The following is a 25427-nucleotide window of genomic DNA, read 5'->3' on the forward strand; positions in this document are numbered from 1 at the left end:
TAGCCCCCGTAAAAGTTCCGGAACTCTGTCCTTCGGGGGTGGTTCCTGCGGTGGAGACACGCACCAACGGCCCCGGCCCCGTAAAATTACCCCGAAGTTCCTGCAGTGGAAACGGGCCTTTTGCCTCTCTCTCCCATCCTTCCTGTCATGCTTCACTTTAGATATTGGTCCCTAGATTATGTTCAACGAGTTTCATGCAAATCGGTCAAACTTCCTGGGAAGAGATCGATTTGAAGTGTTTTTCAAAAAATTCAAAATGGCGGAAAATCTATATAACCGGAAGTTATGGGTTCTTGAGGCAGATTTCTTCCTCATGAGGAGAGGCATCTCTGTGCAAAGTTTCATGTCTCTACGACATACGGGGCATGAGATATGCCCATTCAAAGTTTGCAATTTCAATCGATTGCTATAGCGCCCCCCTTTTGGCCAATTGATGTAATATTGCTTCATTCACTTCCTCCCATGACCCTCTACCACTGTGCCAAATTTCACATGGATTGACCAAGTCAGTGAGGAGAAAAACGTGGAACAGACACACCCACACACAGACAGAGTTTTCGTCATTATATAGTAAGATAAGATATAGTAAGATAAAAGCATTTAATGGTCAGTAGTGGTCTTGGAATAATGAAAGCTGCTATCTGAATAAAGTCTATAAGTATTATTATTATCACTATTCAACAAATATTTAATCAATCAATTAGTCATTAAAAAAGAGATAATCATCAACCATTTCGATAATCAATGTATTGTTTCAGTCAAGCAAAAATGCCATTTTCTTAGATCCAGCTTGTCCAGTGTGAGTATTTACTTGTTTTTCTCTGTTTTATATTATTCTAAATTGAATATCTTTATGATTTGGGCTATTGATTGGTCACATTAAACTATTTAAAGCAGGGGTGTCAAACTAATGTTAATTCAGGGCCCACATACAGCCCAATTTTCTTTTTTTAAGTGGGCCGGACCAGTCAAACCACTGCATAATAACCTATTAATAATGATGAACAGCCTGTGATATCCTACGAAAATGATGTACAAATTCAACGCCATGCCAGTCCACTACTCACTTTCATTACATGTGCAGTTTCTCATAATTTTCCACTAAAGTAGAAGCTATTGAAGAAGCAGGTTAAGTCATCCCCTGCCTTACAAATCATTTACAATCTGAAGTTTTGTCAGTGCCTCAGCAGCAGAGTTCCACCAATATAGTTTTAAGATGGTCTGATACAAATTCTTTTGTACTGAAGCTGCTGGTAGACAAGTATTTTGCACAGTGTTCAATATCTTTAAATATGACCATAGGAGGTACTTACTGTAATTTAAATCTAATTTAAATGTCTCCTGTCTCTGTCTGTTTCTCAGGTCACACCAGCCAAAGCTTATCAGTGTCTTCAACATTGGCAGGTAAAAAGGAGCATGATGGAATTGGTCCATTTAATATGCACTCACTGATGGTGTCAGACGTACTTACCAGTATCAGGCCATTTTAGACGTTATTATGTTTGTTTGGCGATGATGGGAATCATACTGTTCTGTACAGCCTGCAGGGACTGTTTTCCCTTCTGTAACATCCGTAGTCAAATGTTTGCTCAGATATTATTATCAACGGTGGATGGGAAGTTTCCCTCTGAACAATCAAAAGTTATGTTGACATGCAGTGTTTACTCAAAGGACCCTATGTATAGCTATAGCGGCCATTATTGTTCTTTATATTTTTAAGCTGGCGATAGCTGTGGCCGCAGGCATTATGTTTGTAAGGTTATCCATCCCATTTATGTGAACACAACAGGTTAAGAACGCCTTCAGGATTTGTTTTTCAAATTTGGCACAAACGTCCACTTGGACTCAAGGATGAACTGATTAGACTTTGGTAGACATAGGCCAAAGGTCAAGGACACAAAAGATGTTTTGGCCATTACTCAAGAATTCATATACTAATTTCTAACAGGACATTATGATGTAGTGATGGCATTATATATCCAAAGGGTCAAAGGTCAACACTTTTCTGGCCATAACTCAGGAACAGAAGGGGAGACATTTGGTCAGATACTGACTTGGTGATACTAATTTTGGGCGTCCACCTTGAAACCATGTTGATTGTATAGATCTTCTTTGCTGTTTTGGGAAGACGTGTGTGAAGCATCCATGTTTTCACAGACATGGATGTAAACTGAGGCATACAACTGTGAGGCGTAAATTCTAGTTTTGTATTAATGTTACCACAATGCTAACAAATGAATCCACCATCAGAGTTTTGATTAACACAATAAATCAAGGTAAAGTCTGCTGACAGTGTGTAGCTGTTCTGATGAACTGCCCATTGATACTGGAGTACTATTCAACACCGGCCACTAAGCAGCAATAATGAGTAACTAACCCTTTTTTGAGTTAGTAAATTATGTGTAGAGTCACTTGATCACACTTTCCAATTGATCCTGGACCCAGTATATAGTGTTCATTACAATAGACGTTACTTCTGGTAAAAATCTATGACCTGGGGTATGTAGGTGTGTTCTGTTTGCTCTGGAAAGTTGGAAATTTCAACTGAAGCACACCCTAAGGCCAGATTTCCATCTAGGAAGGTCAGAGGAATCTCACCAATGCAACCCTAAAATCCAAGGTGGCTGCTCCACACATCAGCGGTAGTGAAAGCTGTACTAATATACTGTACCATTGTCTATCAGTGGGCACGTTGCTACAGTATTTGTATGGTCGAAATACAGTGTAATGCGTTGTTCTCAACTGCTATTGTGAACAATGGCTAACCTGGCTAGATCTGGTAATGCTTGGTTTCCAAGGTAAATGCAGTGATGACTGATTGGAGTTTGGGAGGGTAAGAAAGACAAGCTGTTACTGGTCAGCATGGACGTTATATAACTATGGCCTTACGAATTATGGGTGACCTTCAGATGTAATATCTAGTCGTTAAAGAATCTCAAAATGGCTGAAACACAACAGTTAAGACAACAGGAGATATACAGGAACATTGGAGCTTTGATTGTTTTGTTCAAAGGAAGAGTTTGCTTTCGTCTCTTAACATGTAATAAATTCACAGGATGACCTTTTTTCTGCCTCCATTCTTGTCTTGTCACAAGCAAAAGAAAGGTGTCTCTTGTGTTACTGTTATTTAAAAAGTCCTATTTTGGTTTCCCTAGGGGTCTGCTGCACAAGACGAATATACCCAAATCTGCTGTCGACTGCATCATCTCGTAATATATCGTTTGTCTCATTCTCAAGAAAGCGCCTCAACTAACTAACCCCCTTTACATCTTGCATTGACATGCGTTTTTTTGTGATCGGATTGCAATGGAATTGCTCTTGACCACATGAAAGTACAAGTGTAAATGCACTTGAAATGCATTGAGGACGGATTGTCATCCGATCTGCCAAACCACTTCTTAAGGTGGTCAGGGACGCATTGTGACCACATCGAACACAAGTGTAAATGCAAATGCGTCTCCAATCCACATGCAGCAACTCCATAGGCGAAAATGCGTAAGCAAAGTGCGCCAGCATGGGAAAAAGGAAGAAGACAACAACAACAACAACAACCCTCACCGGGTAGTGACTGCCAAGAAAAAGAAAACACGGATGATAGCCGAGGATGGAGTCACATTGAGACGAAGTGTCTGCTCTCCATTTGGTCCGACAAAAGTGCCCATACAGTAACGCGACTTTAGGAGCGGCTAACATCTTGTTGTTGTTATTGCGGAGCACAGGATATGATGTTGTAGTCTGCTGCTGGTAATGTTTACAGAAGAAGATGAGGAGGATATGACGTCAGGGTAACGGAGCGTGATCAGATGGCAAACGGATCTGGATGTGGACACCAGAGACGCATATTAATACCAGGTGTAAATGTATGTGGTCAAGTGCTATCCGATTGCAATCCGATCAAAAAATGCATGTTGATGCCAGGTTAGAATTTATTGGTCAAAGGTCAAGGTAACTGTGACCTTGCATCTTTGTCATTCTCCTGAATACTTCTTAAGAAGGCCTTAGGGCCTGTCAGTCACTTGTTGAACAGCGGTTTCTGCCCTCACATTCAAATATTACACAGCATCAAGTCAACCTCAGCTCAGAATAAAACCTCCTCATGTCCTTTTTGAAGACGTGACAAATCAAAGACAGATGTGAATAATCTCTATCACTCATGATGAAATCGGACACACTGATGTTACATAATTCCTGCAGTACTGAAGATTATATGTTAATATTTCTGAATGAGCATAATTGTGATACAACTGCTGAATTTAATTTGAAAGTGAGTTTTATAAATGGGCTGCATATAGTCTGAACCATAGTCTGTATAAAATAATGGACGTAGGTACCGTGACTTCAGGGCTTGTGGACTCCCGTGTTGAAGCCTTGAGTTCAGCATATCAGCCGACATTACTGTGGCTATTTTTTGAGCAAGAGGGTGAAGCTGTGGAGGAGCAAGGGGTGGATCTGACTGTGGTGATGCCTCGCAGACAGTCTGTCACTCAAGCGGCCCCGCTAGAAAACATGCATGACTTTAAGCCTTAATAAAATGTAAACGGGTGAGTTATATAAAAATTCACCTCCTGTACAGTTGTCATGAATGTTGAAATTAGCTCTAGAGACACAAACCTTTTTATGTGCGGGGCTGTGAACATGTTTATTTTTTCCGTTAAGTTGGGCATTTTAACATGGGGGTCTATGGGGATTGACTGGCTTCTGAAACCAGCCTCACGTAGCCATTCAAGAAACTGCAGTTTTTGTCACTTTCATGTTGGCTCCATTTTCCAGCACTGGAGGTTCCCGCTCGGTCTGAACTTGTTTTCACAGCATTTCAGTGACAGTGTTTAGATTTACTACATTTGTTGAAGTAGCTGAAGATGGCCAAGATTCAAAGGGATGTGCAACATTTAGAATGTACCGTATTTTATCCTAAGGCACCAGCCACTTATTTACTGGATCACATTGTGAGCTTACAATCATGTCTCTGTCTTTGATTTATACAGTATATTATTTAAATCTTCAATGTTATTTTTTGTCTTCAGTTGCTGGCCCCCTTTGTTTTGAACCTGTCAGATTAAAGCTGAACAAATACATTTAAAATGTAATGTAGGGTATGGTCTAATGATGAATTACTGGAACTTATTGACACATTTCCCTGCTCTGACTCAACCTCTTTTCTAAAAGATAGTCTGCATATCCACGCATTAATATCCCTACATTCACTGGATTTGAAATGACGGCTCTGTCTTTTTTTTTTTTTTTTTTTTTTTTTTTTTAACCTGTTGTCATGGTGAATCACAATATCAGTGCTCTATTGATTATGGGTTTTTTTATTCACCACAAACTTAACTCAGAGTCAACATACTCAAAGTTGATTTTACTGGCTCAAAGTTGACATTTTCACTTTGACAACAAATGTTGGCATGTAGCCTCGTTCTGTGGACGATAAACGAGGCGCAGACTTCTTTCTCTGTCACTGCTAATGAGGAAATACAGTGAGTGCTGGACGGAGCAGTGAGTGACAACAACCCCACCCACATTTAAAGGTACTGTTTGTGGTGGAAATGCTAGGGTCTAGGTACCATGTCTAAAGGGTTACTTTTGGTTCCAAAGGTACCATACTGAAAGTGGCTGGTGGAAACTGGGCTTTAGTGTTAACTGTTTCCTTTTCTGGCATTGTGCACATTTGGTTTTTGCACATAATGTTTATTGTTTATTGTGGTTTTTTTGCACTCTTTCCCACTTTGTACTGCAACTGAACTTATCTGTGTTTATTAGCTTCCGGTTTCTTCAATGCCTGTGTTGGCACATTGCTGCATATATTGGCACGTTACCGCCACCTGTAGGTCAGTGGAATAGTTTGGGAAAAAAATTCCTCATAATGCATAGCATAGTGCTATTAGGGGGAAAAAACTTTAAAATTGACTTTAAAATGTTAGAATTTGGACTAAAGCCTCTGTCTAGTGTCAAGGTTCCTAGAAACTGTAAATTGATTGAAATTGTTAAAAATATCTGTTTATCAATACATATCGATTCTCGGTTTCAATGCTCATTTTCCAAAGTATTGATACACTGGTGCTAGCTTTGTTTTCTTACTCTCTCTCTGCTCCGAACCAAGAAATGAAAAGTCATCGTTGTCATGTTATATCCTTGTTATATTTACATTTTATGCTCTTAATGTCAATATTTCCCCATGGTATCGAAAATGTTATCAAAAATCAATATTTTCAAGTTATCATTTTGAAGTTATCGAAGTTAGAAATTCCAGTATGATTGGTGCCATCTGTCAAAGAGTGCGCCACCTGACTTTGAAGACCAGCCAATAGCAGTCAGACACTTCAGTACCTGTTTTCACCATTACATTTCTGTCCACAGACAGATTTAGGTTTTAAAAACATTCACTTTTATTTAGTTGCAGTTCAACTGTTAAAAGGCCAGTTTCCAGCAGTTCCCAATACGCCAAAGTGCCCTTGAGCAAGGACACTGTTCAAGTGTCTTTGTGCTATTTATGCAAATATTCTCCAGGGATAGTGTTAAACTAGCAGAAATTAGCATAATACAATACTGGTAGCCCTCTGTCTGACGGTCTCTCATCTTTTTCACTGTTCTCTCCATCAAGCTCGAACACACGTCAGCTACGAGCTCAAGGATGATGTGGCAGTTATACGACTCAGTGATCCAAAAGCCAAGGTGTGTTTGTGTATCTGTGTGGGTGTGTGTTTATGGAGGAGAGTAAGAGACAGTACGTACATACATGTCAGAGAGAGAGATTATGTTTGTGACAGTCTTGACTACCTGTCTCTGTCTCATTCTCCCACTGACAGATGTGACACGATTAATCAGAGTGTGTGTGTGTGTGTGTGTGTGTGTGTGTGTGTGTGTGTGTTTGTGTTTGTGTATACGCAGGTGAACACTCTGTCGTCGCAGCTCAGTGGCGAGCTGATGCAGGTGATGGGGGAAATCTGGTCGAACAGTGCTGTGAAAAGTGCCGTCTTCATCTCCAGCAAGCCTGGCTGCTTCATCGCTGGAGCTGATATCAAGTAGGTTTATTTCCAGCACATGTGTGTGTGGTCACTCCTACATTTGTATGAGGTTTGAACCAGAAGAAATTTACTATGGTGCATTTTCACACTTCAGACTTCCTGAACTGTGAGCAAACTGGGGCTTGTAAAGAAAGTCACACAACTCAATTCATACATAAGTCGACAATAGAACTGGTCAAATTAAGTGTGTGTAACTGAGTAATCAAATACTCTTTCTTTACTCTTAGTATGATCCGATCCTGTAAGAGCAGTAAGGAGGTCACCCGTATCTCTCAGGAAGGTCAGAAGATGCCATTCCTTTTGTTGCTGCCATCAATGGCTCCTGCCTGGATGGAGGCCTGGAGGTGCGACAGCAATGTGTGTTTGTGTGTTTGTGTGTGTGTGTGTGTGTGTGTGTGTGTGTGTAAGATAGACACATAGATTGTATAGAAAGATGGACGACATGTCTCCACTTAACCCCAGTGTACAAAAAAGAAGCCAAAATATCCTGTATATCTGCTGCCATCTTGCACTGGTGATGTCATTTGGAGCCAGAGTGTGCACAGAAGTGATCTCCGTGGTGTCGAGTTTCCACCCAAACACATGTCCGACCAATCGCTAGCAGCGCCGTTGATCAAGAGCACACCGATTTTCACACATAGCCATAAGTCATGACATCAAACCTTTTTTTTTTATAGCATCAAATAACTAGTTATAACCAGACCAGTGTGTATCAGCATTCACACTGGCGCTATTTGGTCCGCTTTAAACCAACCCTGGTCCGCTTCCACGGATAGTTTGGTTCGTTTGGAGTGGTGTGAGCGCTCATTCGAACTCTGGTGCGGACCAAATGAGCAAACCCTGGTCTGTTTGAAAACTGAGGGTCTCAGTTCAATTGCAAGCGAACCCTGGTGCGATTCGCTTACAGTGAGAAATGCAAATGGACTACCCAGCGAACCAAAGAGAGGAAGTGAACCATAGAGGGGAAGTGACGTAGAGTGCAGTGCATTTTGGGTAGGAAAAAAAAAGCCAACAGCGCAAACCGGGAGAAGCAGAGGTAAAAAAGAAAAAGTTGGAAAATGTCTTGCGGGCAGACGTGGAGTGGTGAGGAGGTGCAGACTGCATAAATTTGGTGTGACTCCATTGTTTTTGTGGAGACCAAGCCGGCTGAAGGGGATGGATTTCCGTTTTCAGTCCCGGCCAATCGATGAGCTGGGTTTTCTTCTTCCTCATGCTTTTTTTCCTTCCTGGTCAGTGTTCGTTTTGGGCAATACCACCCCCAGACGCGCAGCTGTTGTATGTGTGATGTTGTCCAGTTGGTTTGGTTCGCTTTTAAAAGTGCAGTGTGAAAGTGAACTGAACCAAATGAAGGTGTGAAATTTTTCGGCATTCCCTGCCCAATCAAACCGAGTCCCCCAGACTATCCTGGTGTGAATGCACCCAAACTTTAAGTAATTTTAAGCAAATGCAGAGGTGGAAGATGATCTTTTACTTTGGTAAAAGTTGTAAAAACCTCTGCTGATACGCAGCAGTACATCTCTTCCTATAGAATGCCCCAGGAATGAGCCCTAAAACTGGAAATGGGTTAGCACTGTAGCGCTCCCAGTTACCTCATCTGAAAGTCAATGTTTTTTTTAATGGGTTTTTGGTCAGATGCCTGAAATAAGGCTTGTGGTTAACACAAGTTTAGGAGACTTTCACGTTTTGTTTTATGACATAAAATTTAGCACTATAAATACCTGCCTTCAAAAGGCGGTTGCTAACAAGTGGCTAAATGAGACTACAGAACGTCATCAGGCTGAACACGGCTTTACAGCCTTGTTGTGGTAGGAATGTCATGTAATGCGACCACAGTGTAGTTTGTTTATACTGTAAGTTAATGTTAGCTTTTTATTTCTGGCAATTGCATTTATGCTTCAAAAAAACCCAAAAGGGTTGTAAATTTGTGGAAATTATCTTGCTGAACAGAACCTGTAAGTATCATAAACGTTTGTTTGCCACAGATATTATTTTCTGGATTAATCTTAATTCCAAAAGAAAAATCCCATTGGCTTTTTGACAAGGAAACTGACGCTAACTCCCACGTTGGCCTACAGAAAAATATCATCCCTTGAGCAGTCTACTGTAGCTAGGAGCAGCACTTGATTGTGGTATTTTTTTCAATTTAATATTTGTCCACTAAGTCCCAATTTTGTGTCCTCTCTGTAGGTTGCGATAGCCTGCCATTACCGAATCGCAACAAAAAGCAAAAGAACGGTCCTGGGGACACCTGAGGTCAAACTGGGACTGCTGCCTGGAGCTGGCGGCACTCAGAGACTGCCTAAAATTGTATACACACACACACACACACACACACACACACACACACACACACTCACTCATATTAATCAGATATTCAGTTAATGTCTTGAAAGCACAGCCACAGTCTTGTGCTAGTGGCTACTGAGTTACACAGGAGTATAATAAGGTCAAGGGCCTCACTTGGGGGGATATTAGCTCACAATATCAGCAATCTGCTTGCTGCGTGTGTGTGTGTGTGTGTGTGTGTGTGTGTGTAGGTGGGTCTCCCTGAAGCATTGGACATGATGCTGACAGGCAGGAACATCAGGGCAGACAAAGCCAAGAAGATGGGTCTAGTGCACCAGCTTGTGGACCCCGTGGGTATGTTCTGCATGTGGCATTTCTTCATTGCTTCTATGATGTGCTCCTGGAGGTGAGGGTGGAGTGGATTGAACTCTGTTTACTCCAGGTCCTGGTATTGAGCCTACAGAGGAGAGGGCTATTCGATACCTCGAGGAAGTTGCAGTGGACGTAGCCAAGGGAATCGCCAAGAAGAAAGTTCCCCTCACAAAGGAGAAGAGTCTCATGCAGAGTGAGTGAAGCATGGTTCACACTAGTTGCTCTAATCTCACCAGATCTCATTTCGTACTTAGCTGTGCAGATATTTTGAATGATTTATGTGACATCCAGTCAGCTAATCATATCTATGGAGGTGTTGTCCCAAAACGTCTTTCAAAACATATTTGATAGTCAGAGAATAGATATGAAGGAGACACGAGCACTAAAGGGAAAACTGGAGAGCATGAATTCGTATGCAATCTTTAATAACACAGACAGACTGAGACACAGTGGGGGGAGGTTAAGTGTAGCATGCATCGCGATTCTCTCATGAAAGATTTTGTCTTGATGCAGAAAAGTCAATAACTAGAAATTTAACATTGCTAAGAGTCGCTAGAATCCATGCGACTGTCCACAGATTCAGGTTGTGTAGAGTGTTTGAAAGACGCAGATATTTTACCCTTATTTTTAGATGTTTTTGGCGGTCAACATCTGTCCAGTCTTTGTTTTTTGGGAACTTTCTTGTATTTCAATGGTGCGGACAGAAATTACAGTAAAAAGCAGTAAAGACTCTCAGACTGAGCTGAGCTGAACAAATGCAGGATTTCAAAAACTGTATGTTGTAAAGACGTTGAAAAAACTCCTGCTCTCTTACTCATCAACCAGCACATTCACTGATACTATATGTCCATATAACAGTCAGGCTGTAAATACACCTTTCATTTGTAAATGGTCTTCATCTGTAAATTGGTATTGTGTGCCTGAGCAGAGATGCAGGACACAGTGATGGACCTGGGTCCAGTGAGGAAGAAGATCTTTAAGACTGTTGATAAGAAGGTACAGAAAGAGACTAGAGGTCTCTACCCTGCTCCTGGAAAAATCATTGAGGTAAGGAACCCATGAATTGGAAGTAGCAGAAGACAAACCTATTTCCACATGATGCTGTTTATATCAGGGTTCGCACAATGTGCATGAATTTTGAGGGGAGAAAATCAAGTACCGCAGTACCTTGAACACAAACTTTTTTTTAAAATTCTTTGAAAGCGACACCAATTTTCTTGTGCTGCTTTCAGAAGCCTTTTGCAAGTATTTAAACCTTTGAACCCTGAGCAAACTGGTGCGATTTCTTTCAAAAACATGTCCTACAAATTGCAAAAACAAAACAAAAAAACAATAGGTTTAGAAATTTTTTTTTTTTTTAAACTAGGGAAAAAGAAAAAAGCTAAGAAAAAAACATATTTATAATTATCATTATTATTACATTATTAGAATTTTTAAGTACGACGGAGTATTAGGGCCACATTGAAGTTTTTGTTTTTTCGAGATTTTAGGAGAATATAGTCGTAACTGAGAAAAAGTCATAATATTACAAGAATAAAGTCATAATTTAATGAGAAAAAGTCATTATATTATGAAAATAAAGTCGTAGTTTTTATGGAAATAACCAACAACAAACAGAATGGGTTAGAGGATGAACCTGCTTGTGAATCAGAGTCACAATATCTTTATTGTCATTGTAACAGGTACAACGAAATTTCAGTGCAGTCCTTGACAGTACAAAAAGAGCTAATAAATAGTATAAAAAATAGTAAAAAAAGAGACGAGAAGGAACACATAAAAACAATATAAGAACACATAGAGACGGTATCATAAAGTGCATATAAAGTGCATGACCGGTTATACGGAAGTGCATGTGTTTTGTAAGTCACTCAATGTCCAGCAGTATTTAATGTAACAATGGCTGTGGAGTAAAAACTGTTTTTAAGTCTATTTGTACGTGTTTTGATGACCCTGTGATGTCTGCCTGATGGAACCAGTTCAAACAGATTGTGTCCGGGATGTGATGAGTCCTGTGATATGGCGAGGGCCTTCCTGAGGTAACGGGAGCTGTGTAGCTCCTTCAGTGGTGTCAGAGGGCAGCTAATGATCTTTTGAGCCACCTTAATGACCCCCTGCAGCGCGTTCTTCTGTGCCACTGTGCAGCTGGCAAACCAAACACGGAGGCAGTACGTCAGGATGCTCTCGATCGAGCAGCGATAGAAGGACACCAGCAGCTTCTGAGGGATGCTGAGCCTCTTGAGAATGAAATGGCTCACTGAAATGTGTCTCTGAAAACATCTGAAGGAGGAAATAAGCCACGAAGTTGCTGAATCTGTCGTCAGAGAATCAGCTTTATACAAATAAGGAGCGGACGCCCATCTCTCAAAACATGTCACAGGGCTATCAGAATACATTGTATGGCTGTTTATATAGAGAATGAATGGGAAGCATAGACATGGAGGATCAGATGATTTTTTTTGTCTTCATAATATTGTAGTGATCAACATATTAGGCCTCACCAAGGGGCACCAAATATGTAGGGATTTAAATTCGGGCTTCACACGGAGGCACCAAATATGTTGTGGTCAACATTCCTGGGTCTCACACGAAGGCACCAATTATGTTGTGAACATAAATTAGGGGCGTCTCATGGAGGCACCAATTATGTTGGAGTCAATTGGCTATCGGAAAAGTAATTAATAATTATTAATAATAATTAATAATTATGTAAAATAATGTGACTTAACATTAAATCACCTCGCGGGGCACCATTCCCATAAAGGGAAAATGATAGCCAGCAAGATATCAGTCTCATAAAAACACTAAACTATTAATTTGGAGTTTTGATTAATAATTGAATTAATGACAAAATATAATAATAAAATTAACAGTAAAGCCTGAAGGATTTTGGAGTTCTTGACGCAGCAGAGGTTGACTATTCATTCACTCTTGTGCAACATTAAACAGACAGCAGGTATGATTCCAAAGAATTATATTTATTCTATTCACAAACTAGCAAAGCAAAACCAAACACACAAATTCTAACTAACTTTATACAACCCTGGTGTGTGTGTGTGTGTGTGTGTGTGCGAGAGAGAGAGAGAGAGAGAGAGAGAGAGCGAGAGAGAGAAAGACAAAGGCGGGTGTGGTGATCAAAGAGCCGTTTGGCCTACAAAACAAAATGGCTTACAACAGAGAACTACAAGATGGCCGAATCAAAGCTGGCTTCAGGTTGGGGGAGGTGTTTGTCTGACCGTGTGGTCAGGACAAAGACAAAGGAAAAGAAGCAGGAACTTTGAGATGCCTGTTTGGGTGTAGCTCTGTTGAAAGCCTATTTGTTAATGAGTCTATGTCAATGTGACGTGTGTTGCAAACAGTCTGGATTAGTGCAGAGATTCTCTGAGGAAGCTGGTCACTCGAGGTCTTTACAGATTTAGACGCTGGGTGCTAACTCACTTGGTTCTCTTTGTTCCTAGAAAGCTAGTTGCAAACCTTGTGCTTGCAAGTCTAACTTCTCTGGTTCAGGTTTGCCTCAGCCTTGAGCGTGGGCACGTCATAGTCCAGTAAAAAGAGAGTCTGTGAGCAATTGCCCAAACCTTTGATGGTTCAGGGCAAGGAGCAAGGCTCTGAGCATCTGGGCTGGTCCAGGCCCAGCCGGAAAGAGGTGTGGGCTGCTACGCAGTTCCCGAGTAAGAGAGCAGGACTGTCTGAAGGGAGCAGACCTTCTACAGATGCCTGTGACATCACAGAGTCACATGTCACTGTAAAACTCCTGTCCAATCAAGTTGTGAGACTTGTGTCTCACTGAGGTGAGACATCCTGGAGATGGGTGTCAAATAGCTGTCTTTGTTTGGAGAACAAAGAGCATGCAGAGAAGAAAAGCCTTTAAATGTCCAGTTTAGATTTTACCAAATGACAAATCATCTGTGGTCCTGTGAATCCCACAATATGTACTCCTATTTATAACAGATGGACAATTCTGTCTGATATCAGGCAAGCGTGGGAGGGGGGCTCTCTCTTGCATTTCATTTTGTAATGTCTTTATGAACTCTGTCATTTATGTGTCACTCTCTGTTTTATGTTTGGATGTGTTAGTGTGTGAAGACTGGAGTGGAGCAGGGCAGAGAGGCAGGTTATCTGACTGAAGCTCAGGTGAGTTTCTAAAAAATGTCCATTAACCTTTTTTTTCCCTTCCCCTTAGTTGTGAAGTTTTGCAGTAATGTTTGTACCCCAAAACAGTGACTAGGATATTCATCACATTTAACAATTTAGCTGAGAGGTTTCAATTATGAGTCCATAACTAGAAAAGTTTGCAAGAAATTTTGACGGGTGCCTGCTGCACTGTAATTGATATGTACTGCCTACTACAAGTACAGCAAACTACATGTACTACATACTACATCTTCTACAGGTATTGAGCACTAAGTGTGTTTAATGTTGTATGTATCTACAAAACATTATAATATGTATTTAACATCCATTATCCCAAAAGTAGCAATAGTAGTAAAAGTAGTAAAGGCTTAGACCAGGCAGCTGACTTAATGGAGATCAAACTTCTCAAACACCTCCTTTTCCCGCCAAAATTGTGAGTCCAACTGTCAAAATATGGATACCACCAAAGAGAAGAGATTCTCCCAAATGCATAGATGTCTTTTTTAAGTTGGTGGTGTCAAAAATGTGATCATGGTCGCAGGTTACAAAACTGGTGCCCCCAGCTCTTTTCAAGAAATTTCTCTGCTCAGTTTACATAGGAGTGAATGACAAAGAAAGGGCTCTCCTTTTGCTTGGAAGCTCACTGTGCCAAATGTGTAAGAGAGTGTGATTCCACTGTCACATTTCTATGACCAGCACAAATTTTCCTATGTTTTGGTGTATAAATTGTGTATGTAGAGTGAAAATCGTGGCAGTGGGAGTGATTTCTTCAGAATATTTTAAGACCTTCCAGCTCCTCCACACTCTAGCGATGATGTCACCACTCTAGCTTTCTTCCCTAAACACCCATTATAAAATCTGAAAAGTCTGAAAAACATCATGAAATGTAAACTATGATTGATGATGATGAATTATGGCCCTGACTCGTATCTTATGACGATATGGAAAAATAATAAAATTGTGATCATTCGTTCAGCCCTAGGCTATTTGCATCAGCTATCGTACTCGTACTCGTCGTCCTCCGCTTATCCGGGTCCGGGTCGCGGGGGCAGCAGCCTCAGCAAAGAAGCCCAGACAGTCCTCTCCCCAGCCACTTCCGTCAGCTCTTCCGCGGGAACCCCGAGGCGTTCCCAGGCCAGCCAGGTAATGTAATCCCTCCAGCGTGTTCTGGGGCGCCCCGAGGTCTCCTCCCGGTTGGACATGCCCGAAACACCTCCCAAGGGAGGCGTCCGGAAGGCATCCTTACCAGATGCCCGAACCACCTCAACTGGCTCCTCTCGATGTGGAGGAGCAGCGGCTCTACTCCGAGTCCCTCCCGGATGTCTGAGCTCCTCACCCTATCCCTAAGGCTGAGCCCAGCCACCCTGCGGAGGAAACTCATTTCGGCCGCTTGCACTCGCGATCTCATTCTTTCGGTCACTACCCAGAGCTCGTGACCATAGGTGAGGATTGGAACGTAGATCGACCGGTAAATCGAGAGCTTCGCTTTCTGGCTAAGCTCCCTCTTCACCACAACGGACCGGTTAAGCGCCTGCATCACTGCTGACGCCGCCCCAATCCGCCTGTCAATCTCCCGCTCCATCCTACCCTCTAGCCCACTCCAGGTCAGGGGGGAGGTCCTTCTTCAGGTGGAGGAGTTTAAGTATCTCGGGATCTTGTTCACGAGTGCATCAGCTATATTCTTGTCTATTTTTGACCCTTACACAGAGCTTTGGGAAGCTGGCAGCGACCTCAGAGTCCAAAGCTCTGATTGGCCTTTACCATGGTCAGGATGCAATTTGAGACGCCAGAGAAGGAAGTAAAGTAAGAGAGAGGGGGAATATTACCCCAAACATTTGCTGTATTGCCTTAGTGTCAGCAATAAGACTGAATAATGTGTTTTGTGTGTCAGGAATCTGGCGATCCTCAGTGCAGGGATAATGGGTGCTGATATAGCCCAGCTGTCAATAGATAAAGGCCTGACCACCATCCTAAAGGACACCACAGAGAAGAACATCAGCAGGGGATATGACCATATCTACAGATGGTAAGATGCACATGCAAATTTTATTATTCCTCAAAATTGCTTAAAGCACATGGCTCCCGGATCAGCTTTTAAGTGTCATTCTCAAACGTGTCCTGTGTTTGTGTTCAGTCTCAATTCAAAGGTGAAGAAAAGAGCCATGACGTCATTTGAGCGTGACGCCAAGATGTCCAATCTCTCAGTTACGCTTGACTACACTGGTTTCCAGACTGCTGACATGGTGATAGAGGCCGTGTTTGAGGACATCAACTTAAAACAAAAAATCCTGAAGGAGCTGGAAGCAGTGAGTACAATCTCATGCTCTGGGGCCGTAGTCACAAACATTCTGACAATCCCCTCAGAGAGCTCCTTACTCAGACTAACATTTTTTAGTAGTCCTAGCTTAGGAGTGATTTAGGAAAGCTCTCAGAGCAACGCTGAGCAAGGAAGAGACAGAAACTTTTACCTTACTGAGGGGGTGTCGTTGACCCCCGTTGCTAAGTATGATGCTTTCTTTTAACAGATGTGATTGGTTGTCACAGACACACCCTTTTGTGAGCTTGCAAGGTGTGGACACCCAGTGGAAATGAAATGTACTGCTGACAATGAAAGTGTTGTCATTGTCAGTGTGATCACTCTGCTGATGGAAGGTTGAGACACACCAAAGTCATCACTGCTGCACTGTTGCATTTCTCCAGTTTTTCAAATATCTTAGCGTTGTGATCATTTTATTTCTGGCGCTTAGTGTTAGGTGGGAAATGTGTGCGTACCCCTAATGAGATCAACCACACATATTATCCCTGCATGATCTAATCTGTAGCATTTCATTTACTCACTGCCATCCAGCGTTAGGAGAATATTTCTCCGACCTCTTTGTGTTTCCACCATTTTCTCTTCTGCTTAAGAAACTCTTAAGCCTCTTAAAAGTCCTCCTCCCTGCTCCTAACAGTGTTTCAGCTCAGGAGCTCTTTTAAGATCTAAGACACTTTGTGAATAACTGGACCTAGTCTTAACGTTAAGGGGGGCGCTATAGCAACCGATTGAAATTGCAAACTTTGAATGGGCATATCTCATGCCCCCGTATGAGTACTTGTACTTTGTAGGCATATGACCACACATAATCTGAGGGGACCCCTTCATTATTGACCCCATCAAACAAAATGGGGGCGCTAGAGAGCTAATTTCTTATCTTGGCCTAACCGCCATATCGATTTTTACTAAACTTGGTAGATACGTAGAACAGGACGCCTCAAGGTGACTGGAGAAATGTAACTCTAATTGGCAACTGGGTGGCGCTATAACAACAGAAAAATGCTTAAAAATGGCTAAAATGCGACCGATTGCTGTGGCTCCCCCTGTGGCCCAATGTTTTGGGTTTTTTTCTCATTTTTGGTATGACTAAGTCATGGTATGGTATGCTGTATATAATAACGCAAACTGTCAGTGTGTCATTCTGTCAGTCAGTCATTCTGTCTGTCCCACATTTTTCTACTCACTGACGTGGTCAATATGTGAAACTGCACATAGGCATTGAGGACTGGCATAGGTAGAAGGTGACAGAGCTACCAATGGGTATGGACTAGTTCTAAGAATTTTCTTTGCCACAAGGAGCAACTCTTAGCACTAGGAAGCTTTGTGAATACAGCCCCTGGATTTTACCTTTAGAAGAGTTTCAGTTTGAAAGTTTGGACGGACAGAAAGTCAGATATTAGCTCTCTGACGATAAAATTCTGTATATCAGGGTTGTAGCAGTATACTGGTTTCATGGTGTAGCGTGGTGTAAAAATTGACAGTTATACTGTGTACATTTGCTTGTCTGTGGTTTCAAAAACAAATCTCCAGTCCTCCTCCACTGCCTGTCACACTTTTTACATTAACTTCCATTTAAAAAAAGATTTCAAGTTCAATCAAAAAAAGGTTTGTTTTCATTCCTTTAAGGGTCATTGTAATCTTATACTGTGACACTGTGACGATTCAAATAGAATAGAATAGAATAGAATAGAATATATCTTTATTGTCCAACATGGGTGGAGATATTGTCTTCAGCACACCAGACACAAAAGACATCATTGTAAAAAGCAGACAAATAGTCATTAAGACAAGCACATAAAGTCATTTAAATCAGGAGAGATTCTTGCTGAGAGAAAAGAATATTTATTAACATGTTCACATAAGTGAACATGTGAAAAGTCTTTGGTGATTAGACCCCATCGTGATGTCATCTATTCCAGGAGGGTGGTAAAGATGTGGTAGATTAGGAATCCCCCCTACTGAGTCTAGACACTAGTGGTGATGATGAGATAAGATGAAGAGGGAGCTGAGGATCTGGATGTGAAGAGGAGTGGGATTTTGATGAACTTGTTCTGGGCTCTTGATAAGGTGACTGGAGGTAAATGGGGTGAAGGAGGGACGATTCTGCCTAAAATGGCAGCTGACAGGAACAGAGAGGAGAACAGGTTTAAAGTTTGGCAGCAGCAGCAGCATGAATGGATGAAGGAGATCGTAGCAAAATTTGACTGGCTAACCGATAGAGGGAACACCCACAGTCAGCTGAATGGTGGGAGTGGGACAGAGAGAGAATTGTGAATGGATATAGCATAAAGAAAGTCTTCCTGATTGAGCTTACTGTAAGCAGAGCTTCATTACAAAACACATCAGCACATTAGATCAGCTCATTGTCTGTCAATGGTTTAAGACTCATTAGTCACTTTGTTGAGTTAAGGATACTGATGGCACTTGGGATGACTTGAGGACTTATTCATTTTTGTGGTGTTAAAGTCTCATGCAGTTGCAACCCCACTGTATATCCAGTGCTTTTGTCCAGTAAAATGGTCTTAGTCTATATTTAAAAAGTATGATCTGCAATGTACTCCCGCTTCCTCCCACAGTCCAAAGACATGCAGGTTGGGGATAGGTCAATTGGTGACTCTAAATTTGGTCCGTAGGTGTGAACATGAATGGTTGTTTGTCTCTATGTGTCAGCCCTGTGATAGTCTGGCGACCTGTCCAGGGTGTACCCTGCCTCTCACCCAATGTCAGCTGGGGTTGGGCCCAGCCCTTCCGTGACCCTCAAGAACGTAAGCGGTTACGAAAATGGATGGATGAATCTGCAGTGTATTGATTGTCACTTTTATCACAATTAGTTACCAAGAATTGCTGTTGACACTTAAAAGTGGAACAGCAAACACGTACTCATTTTCTGTATTCTTCGGAGGCAGGCCAGGGACACATTTTGGCCGCAGAACTAAAGATTCACCCTCTAAAAGTCACCTTCACGGAGGTTTGAACAGAAACCTTCAGGCCCAAATCATGAAGTACTTTCCTCAACCTTTCGATACTACCAGGCGTTCATTTCCTGGTAATCAAATGCGTTTTATGGTATTTATCATTTCCTCTCTTTTCCCACAGGTTACCCCTCCTCACTGCATTCTGGCCTCCAACACCTCGACTCTGCCCATCAAGGACATCGCTGCTAACAGCAAACGCCCTGAAAAGGTCAGACAAGTTTACCCCAACCATTTTTTTCACTGAAGTGTAAAGGTATTGAAAATGTTGTACTGTACCCTGTCAGTCAACATCTTACATATTGAGCGAAGAGTGAAATGTAGATTTCTCTTAGCTTTTATTTTAGTGAAAATGCATTGTGACTTTTAAAGGAATACTTCGTCCCCTAAATGATCATTTGTATATCAGTTACTCACCTCATGTTACGTTGAATTCACAAAGAGAATTTTGTATTTCTTGTATGCCTATGGTAAATAAAAAATGCAAAAATGTAGAAAATTCTTGATGAATTGAAGTCATAGGGGTCCAATCGTATGCTCCATGCCAGTCATATGCTCTGTATTTCCCAAACAGACAGCCTTCCCCGACAGGGAGCTGAACTTATGTTCTCTTCAAATCCAGACCACATTGACAAAATAGTCATTTAACCTTACTGAAAATGGGAGCTGCTGGTCTACTGCTGCCTCAATCAGTTTGTTTGTTTGTTTGTGTTATTGTGTGACTGTGTGACTATGTGACTTCAAACCAACCCTTTAAAACACCAAAGTCAGCCACAATGTAAAGTATAAAAAGACATTTTTGAAGCAAACCTCGCTGATTGACCTGTGTGTGTGTGCATGTGCAGGTGATCGGCATGCACTATTTCTCTCCACTGGAAAAGATGCCGTTAATGGAGACCATTGCCTCAGATAAGACATCTGAAGACACCCTGGCCTCTGCTGTCACTTTAGGCCTTAAACAGGGCAAGATTCCCTTCATTGTTAAGGTGAGAGCAACTCTGAAAGTGTACTTAAAGCAACATTTTTTAACGTTACTTTCTACTACATTAATCTTTTGGTGTGTTTGTCTGTGTCTTGTCTCTTTCTCTTTCTGCTCGCCAACCCCCTGAACCACAGGATAGCCCAGGCTTTTACGTCAATCGCTCATTCTACTTCATGACGGCTGCGGCTGTGTTACTTTTGATGGTAAGCAAAGAACTCTTCGCAGAGACCACAGATATAATGCAGCACTGATGATATTTTTTTCTCTTATATGGGAAAAGTTGGGCATCACATCTCCTTGAAAATAACAGTTACTTTTATATTCTTAGAAATAAAACTTCAGAATATATTTAAGTTAGTCTGAAGATACATTAGCCAAGGATGGATGTGCCAAACGGTCAATCTGTGTGCAGATGGTTAACCACAGTGATGGGGTGATTATAAGGCCGTAAATCTTCTTGTAAATGGATATTTTCCTCTACTTTGGGCCTCTTGTAAACACACAAACTGAGTTTAAGGTCATTACTTTCTTCTTTTCGGAACGCTTTCTAGGGTGAAGCCATCCCAATGATATTTGCGGCACCTCACCGTTGTATGTCCGCCAGAAACAGCGGTTGAACCATAGGGGTGGTGGGGGGGGGGGGTCGATACACCATAGTATCTCAATATTTTGGATGGTGATATTGTATTGTTACATGGACACCAACTGTTGATCTTTTATTATATACATCATTCATTTTTTCAAACACACATTTTATTACAAATTTGGTACTAGAATAATAAATTAGTCAATTGCTGTTTTAGTCCACTAGATGGTGGTGATGTTTTTTCTCCTGGTGAGGTCAGCAGCGGTCTCTGTCAGCGGCACTTGGCAGGAAGTTCTTCAAAACAAAAGCCCCTTTTACACTGCCAGATTTTCAGTGAATGTTGGGCCGTTTTGCTGGCAAGCTGCGAGTGTTTAGACACACAGAGCCGGATTGGTGAGTTGATCCAAGGTGTCCAATTTTCTGCCTCATAGGGGTTGTCATATTGGCGGAACATTTTTGGTTTAAAAAGAACGAGGCGCCCTTCCGCCACGGGAGGGGCTGTTGATGACTTGTGGGAGGAGCTGTTGATGATGCCGCACGTGCGAGCCACTGGCGGTGGACTAACAGGAAACAACTGATAGCAGGAATGAGCAGCTAGTAGCGAGGGAAACGCAAACCTGACAGACACTGTAAAGATGAGCAACTGAGGAGACAAAGAATTGCGCGCCCTCCTTGTCCTCGCAAACGAAGAGAGCATTAATCGTCAGATGACAGGAACGGTGAAGGACGGGCCGACTTACGAAAGAATCACAGAAGAACTGACCAGCCGCGGCTTCCCTCCCACGTCACTGTTTACGTCACACGCTGAGCTACACGTTTTGTTACTTGCTCATGCCCCCCATTGCCCCGAAAAAGGCGCATTCTGTATGAATATAAGTTGGTAGGCGACATTTCGCTGCACTCCCCGATTTTGTTTTTATACTGCCAATGCTGAAAGAAGACTGATTGGGCTTTCCTGCAAATTTGCACAATTCCTATTTAAAAAGGGCTAAAGATGAAGGCACCAGAGAAAGAAATCAGAAATGCACCGTTAGCGTTTAAATCAAACGTCTGGATTCATATGAGAATAAAATACTCCGGGAACACTGCAAACACGAGGGCTCATTTCACACACCACCATCCAAACCCGTTCCGCCGAAAAATTAACCAACACTGGACACACTCAGCTTCACAAAGCTACCATCCAACTCTGAGAGAGCTAAGAAAATGACGCAGTTCATCACCTACTTCATGTGCAAAGATATATACAGCGTTGTTGAAAATGAAGGCTTTTGTTACATGCTAAAAACACTAGAACCCAGGCATTTGACTCCATCCAAACGTCTTTTTCACTGACACTGACTACAGAGAAGTGAAGCATAAAGTTGAGAAATCTTTGTAGACAGGGCCTAAATGCAGGGTCTTTAAACATCATAACATTATGCAACATCCTCTAACTGAATCCTCTCTCGGGCAAATACATAACCAGAAGTCATTCACAGAAGAGAGGTTACAGGTTTTGGTCTTCCCAGCTCATACACACCACCTGTGGGTTTGATTTTTAGATAATGCTCATATGTGCATCTGACAGCTTATAGCCTCAAAATGACCTATGATTTGTTTCACAGGAAGGTGTGGGCATAGAGAAATTGGACTCCTTTTCAACTAGCTTTGGTTTTCCTGTGGGCGTGGCATTGCTGGCAGATGAAATTGGAGTTGATCTCGTAACAGCAGTTGTAAAGGTAATGTTGTACAGTGGGGCAAAAAAGTATTTAGTCAGCCACTGATTTTGCAAGTTCTCCTACTTAGAAAGATGAGAGAGGTCTGTAATTNCTTGCAAAATCAGTGGCTGACTAAATACTTTTTTGCCCCACTGTACGTGAAGCCTTCAAGTTGTGGCCCGTGTAGTTGAATTCACACGATCATATGGACTTGGTGATAAGACTGTTGGGGTGGAAGGGACACTCCCCCAATCCCAAATGGATCCCTTACAGACTTGTTGACTCAAGCCCTAAGCTTGGTGTTGTCCCAATTCTCCGTCATGTTAGCTCTTAACCTGATGGAGAATTGGGACACCACTTCCCGCAATGCGCAAAGCCAGTGGGAAGGGCCAAGACAAGGGCAAAGGGGAAGAAATGGAATTGGTCCTTGGTCTGTAAGGGCTTAGGGCTTGAGTCAATGAGTCTGTAAGGGATCCATTTGGGACTGGGGGACTGTGTATTATCTCTATGAGCTTTATTTTATGAATATAGTTACCATTATAATACATTATACTGATGTCGATGTATGTCCCGGCACAGTCCATAGACAATGCTTGTGGCTCTGAAGGAGGAGCTCCTGCCGTGATGATTTTAAAGGCCCTTGTGGAGAGAGGCTACAAAGGTAAAGCTTTAATGAGAATAATCGTCAACATAGTCATTATTTTCTTGTCTATTAATTCATACTACTGATGTGTGATTTAAAGATTCAGCTCAGCGTGTAGGTGCACTGCTGAAATAACTGCATACAGACCCAAGCACATAGATGTAATGCTAACAACAACAATCACGTCCAGGCAGCACATATGGCAGCACATATTTCTGGTTACTAATCTATAAACTGAATCAATATCTATCTGAGATTATTTTGCCAGTAATGAGAAACAATATTTAGGCAGTGACTCCAAAAACAAACTAGTTTTAACCTACTGTGACACTGTTTTGTCATTAACTGTGTGCTCACACAACCTTCTTGTATCACTCAAAGCCCAGTGAGTCTAATATGTCTTCATTATCAATTGCAGGTCGTAAATCAGGAAAAGGCTTCTATATCCATGACAAGAAAAAGAAAGACAAGAGAGTGAATCCTGAAGCTGAAGAAATCCTTCAGAAATACAAAGTGGCAGCTCCTCCAGGAGTGTAAGACAACATCCTCTAGTCTGATCGGCTCGTCCCTCTGATCTTCCTCTCTAAAAAATGATCATGTGTGTTTGTTGCAGTAATTCAGATGCTGACGGCCAGAACCGGTTGGTGTTTCGCTTGGTAAATGAGCAAGTTCTGTGTCTTCAGGAGGGAATACTGAGAAACCCAATAGAGGGGGACATTGGAGCTGTGTTTGGTGGCAGCTTCCCTGCCTGCCGCGGTGGTAGGTCTCATACTTACACATACTGAACGAGAGCCATAAAATACAGCTCAAAGGTTTGGAACATTTGTTGTATTGATAAGGGTTATTTTAACAAAAATCAAGTTTTGATGGTTTCTGTCAACACTGTGCCTTTATTTAGTCTGTTCAATCAACAGAGCAATACAAAGAACTACCAAAATGTAATGCAACAAGTAGATTACAGTGAGTCTAGATGGACAAATGAAATACACAGTGTATTCTCTTTCTTCCTCCACGTGCGACTTGTGCAGGCAATCAATAGGTGCGTTTATGTAGACCTAATATTCCACCGATAATCAGAATAATTGCCCACTCAGAATAAAAAAGCCTCATGTAACCACCTCAGTGGCAGGAGACAGGTGAGGTCCATATCAGATCAGAGGGAATTTTCAATCAGGCAGAGAGGGGTGGTGTAAACCTTTTGATAGTCAGTTTAATAGGAAACTATTACTGTATAATAACTGTGTAAACGTTTAATCTGATTCTTAATTCTTTCTGGCTGGAATAAATATAATGTTCTGCAGGTTTGCCCCACATGGAGTTAACACTAGGTGACGTAGTCATTGAAATAGTAGCCCTATGTAACGTTGTTGTAAAATTACAGCCCTGAAATACAAAGCTTTCTCTTTATTGTTGGTGCTGATTCCACTTTTGCTTTTTTTTACTTTTTTGCTTTAGGTCCCTTCAGGTTTGTAGACACATTTGGTGCAGAGCGTCTTGTGAGCCACCTGAGGCGTTTGGAGGATGTGTACGGAAGCCGATTCACACCCTGCCAGCTTCTACTGGACCACGCCAAAGAACCCAGCAAGAAGTTTTACAAATGATCCAATTTTCAAACTCATAAAACTTTTTTTTTTTTTTTTCACTTTATGAAGCACAACATTAACTTGGTGACAGTGTGTCGGGTACTACCTCAATCACAGGAGCTTGGGAAACAGGATGCGATTTGACCAGATAAGGGGGTGCACTGAGGCTGCAAGTCCACTTGTACTTACTGATAGTTTTTTAAGCTGATGTCTATCATTGAGTCAAATTAAGAAACTGTGCACAGTCACACTGATACTTGTTTTGATTGTTAAATGTTCATGTAAAACCATCTGATTTCAGATGAGTTCTTTGTCATATACTACACCACCCATAAGGTATAGCAAGTTCCGACCAACCACAGAGGTCACTTATAACAGATATTGTACAGTTTTGAGGCACTTCTACTTTACCTGAATATTTTAGTTTTAAGCTACTTTAAACTTATTCCTCTAGAATTAGCTGGAGTTAATGGTTACTTTTCAGAACAATTACAAAGTATTACAATTACAAAGTAATCCATTTAGTCATCTTTATTATTAAAAAAAAAGGAAAATGGATCAATAATATCATTAGCAATGCTGTTTGAGATAAGAATTTTCTGTTTTTTGTAAATCTGTCATAAGCCTCTGATTCATCTTAACTTCTGGGTTCAGTAGTCTCAGGCATCTTAGTATATCTTACTATATAATGACGAAAAACTCTGTGTGTGGGTGTGTCTGTTCCATGTTTTTCTCCTCACTGACTTGGTCAATCCATGTGAAATTTGGCACAGTGGTAGAGGGCCATGGGAGGATGCGAATGAAGCAATATTACATCAATTGGCCAAAGGGGG

At 41.6% G+C, this 25427-nt stretch overlaps 1 protein-coding gene across 1 annotated transcript in view; it reads left to right on the plus strand.

The window, feature by feature from the left end:
- hadhaa (hydroxyacyl-CoA dehydrogenase trifunctional multienzyme complex subunit alpha a) overlaps positions 1 to 24691 on the plus strand; it is a 25764-nt gene extending 1073 nt beyond the window's left edge. The window contains 22 exon segments of the mRNA XM_050057982.1: positions 1363 to 1404; positions 6602 to 6672; positions 6889 to 7022; positions 7253 to 7314; positions 7317 to 7369; positions 9213 to 9332; positions 9563 to 9665; positions 9754 to 9876; positions 10612 to 10730; positions 13758 to 13814; positions 15522 to 15589; positions 15591 to 15617; positions 15706 to 15840; positions 15949 to 16120; positions 19225 to 19311; positions 19946 to 20086; positions 20217 to 20285; positions 22276 to 22389; positions 22948 to 23029; positions 23430 to 23544; positions 23625 to 23770; positions 24467 to 24691. Coding sequence (XP_049913939.1) covers positions 1363 to 1404; positions 6602 to 6672; positions 6889 to 7022; positions 7253 to 7314; positions 7317 to 7369; positions 9213 to 9332; positions 9563 to 9665; positions 9754 to 9876; positions 10612 to 10730; positions 13758 to 13814; positions 15522 to 15589; positions 15591 to 15617; positions 15706 to 15840; positions 15949 to 16120; positions 19225 to 19311; positions 19946 to 20086; positions 20217 to 20285; positions 22276 to 22389; positions 22948 to 23029; positions 23430 to 23544; positions 23625 to 23770; positions 24467 to 24612 — 2186 coding nt within the window. The 3' untranslated portion in view covers positions 24613 to 24691.
- Positions 24692 to 25427: the final 736 nt, after the last annotated feature.

The sequence above is a fragment of the Epinephelus moara genome, chromosome 12 (assembly GCF_006386435.1).
Source record: "Epinephelus moara isolate mb chromosome 12, YSFRI_EMoa_1.0, whole genome shotgun sequence".
Classification (NCBI taxonomy): Eukaryota; Metazoa; Chordata; class Actinopteri; order Perciformes; family Serranidae; genus Epinephelus; species Epinephelus moara.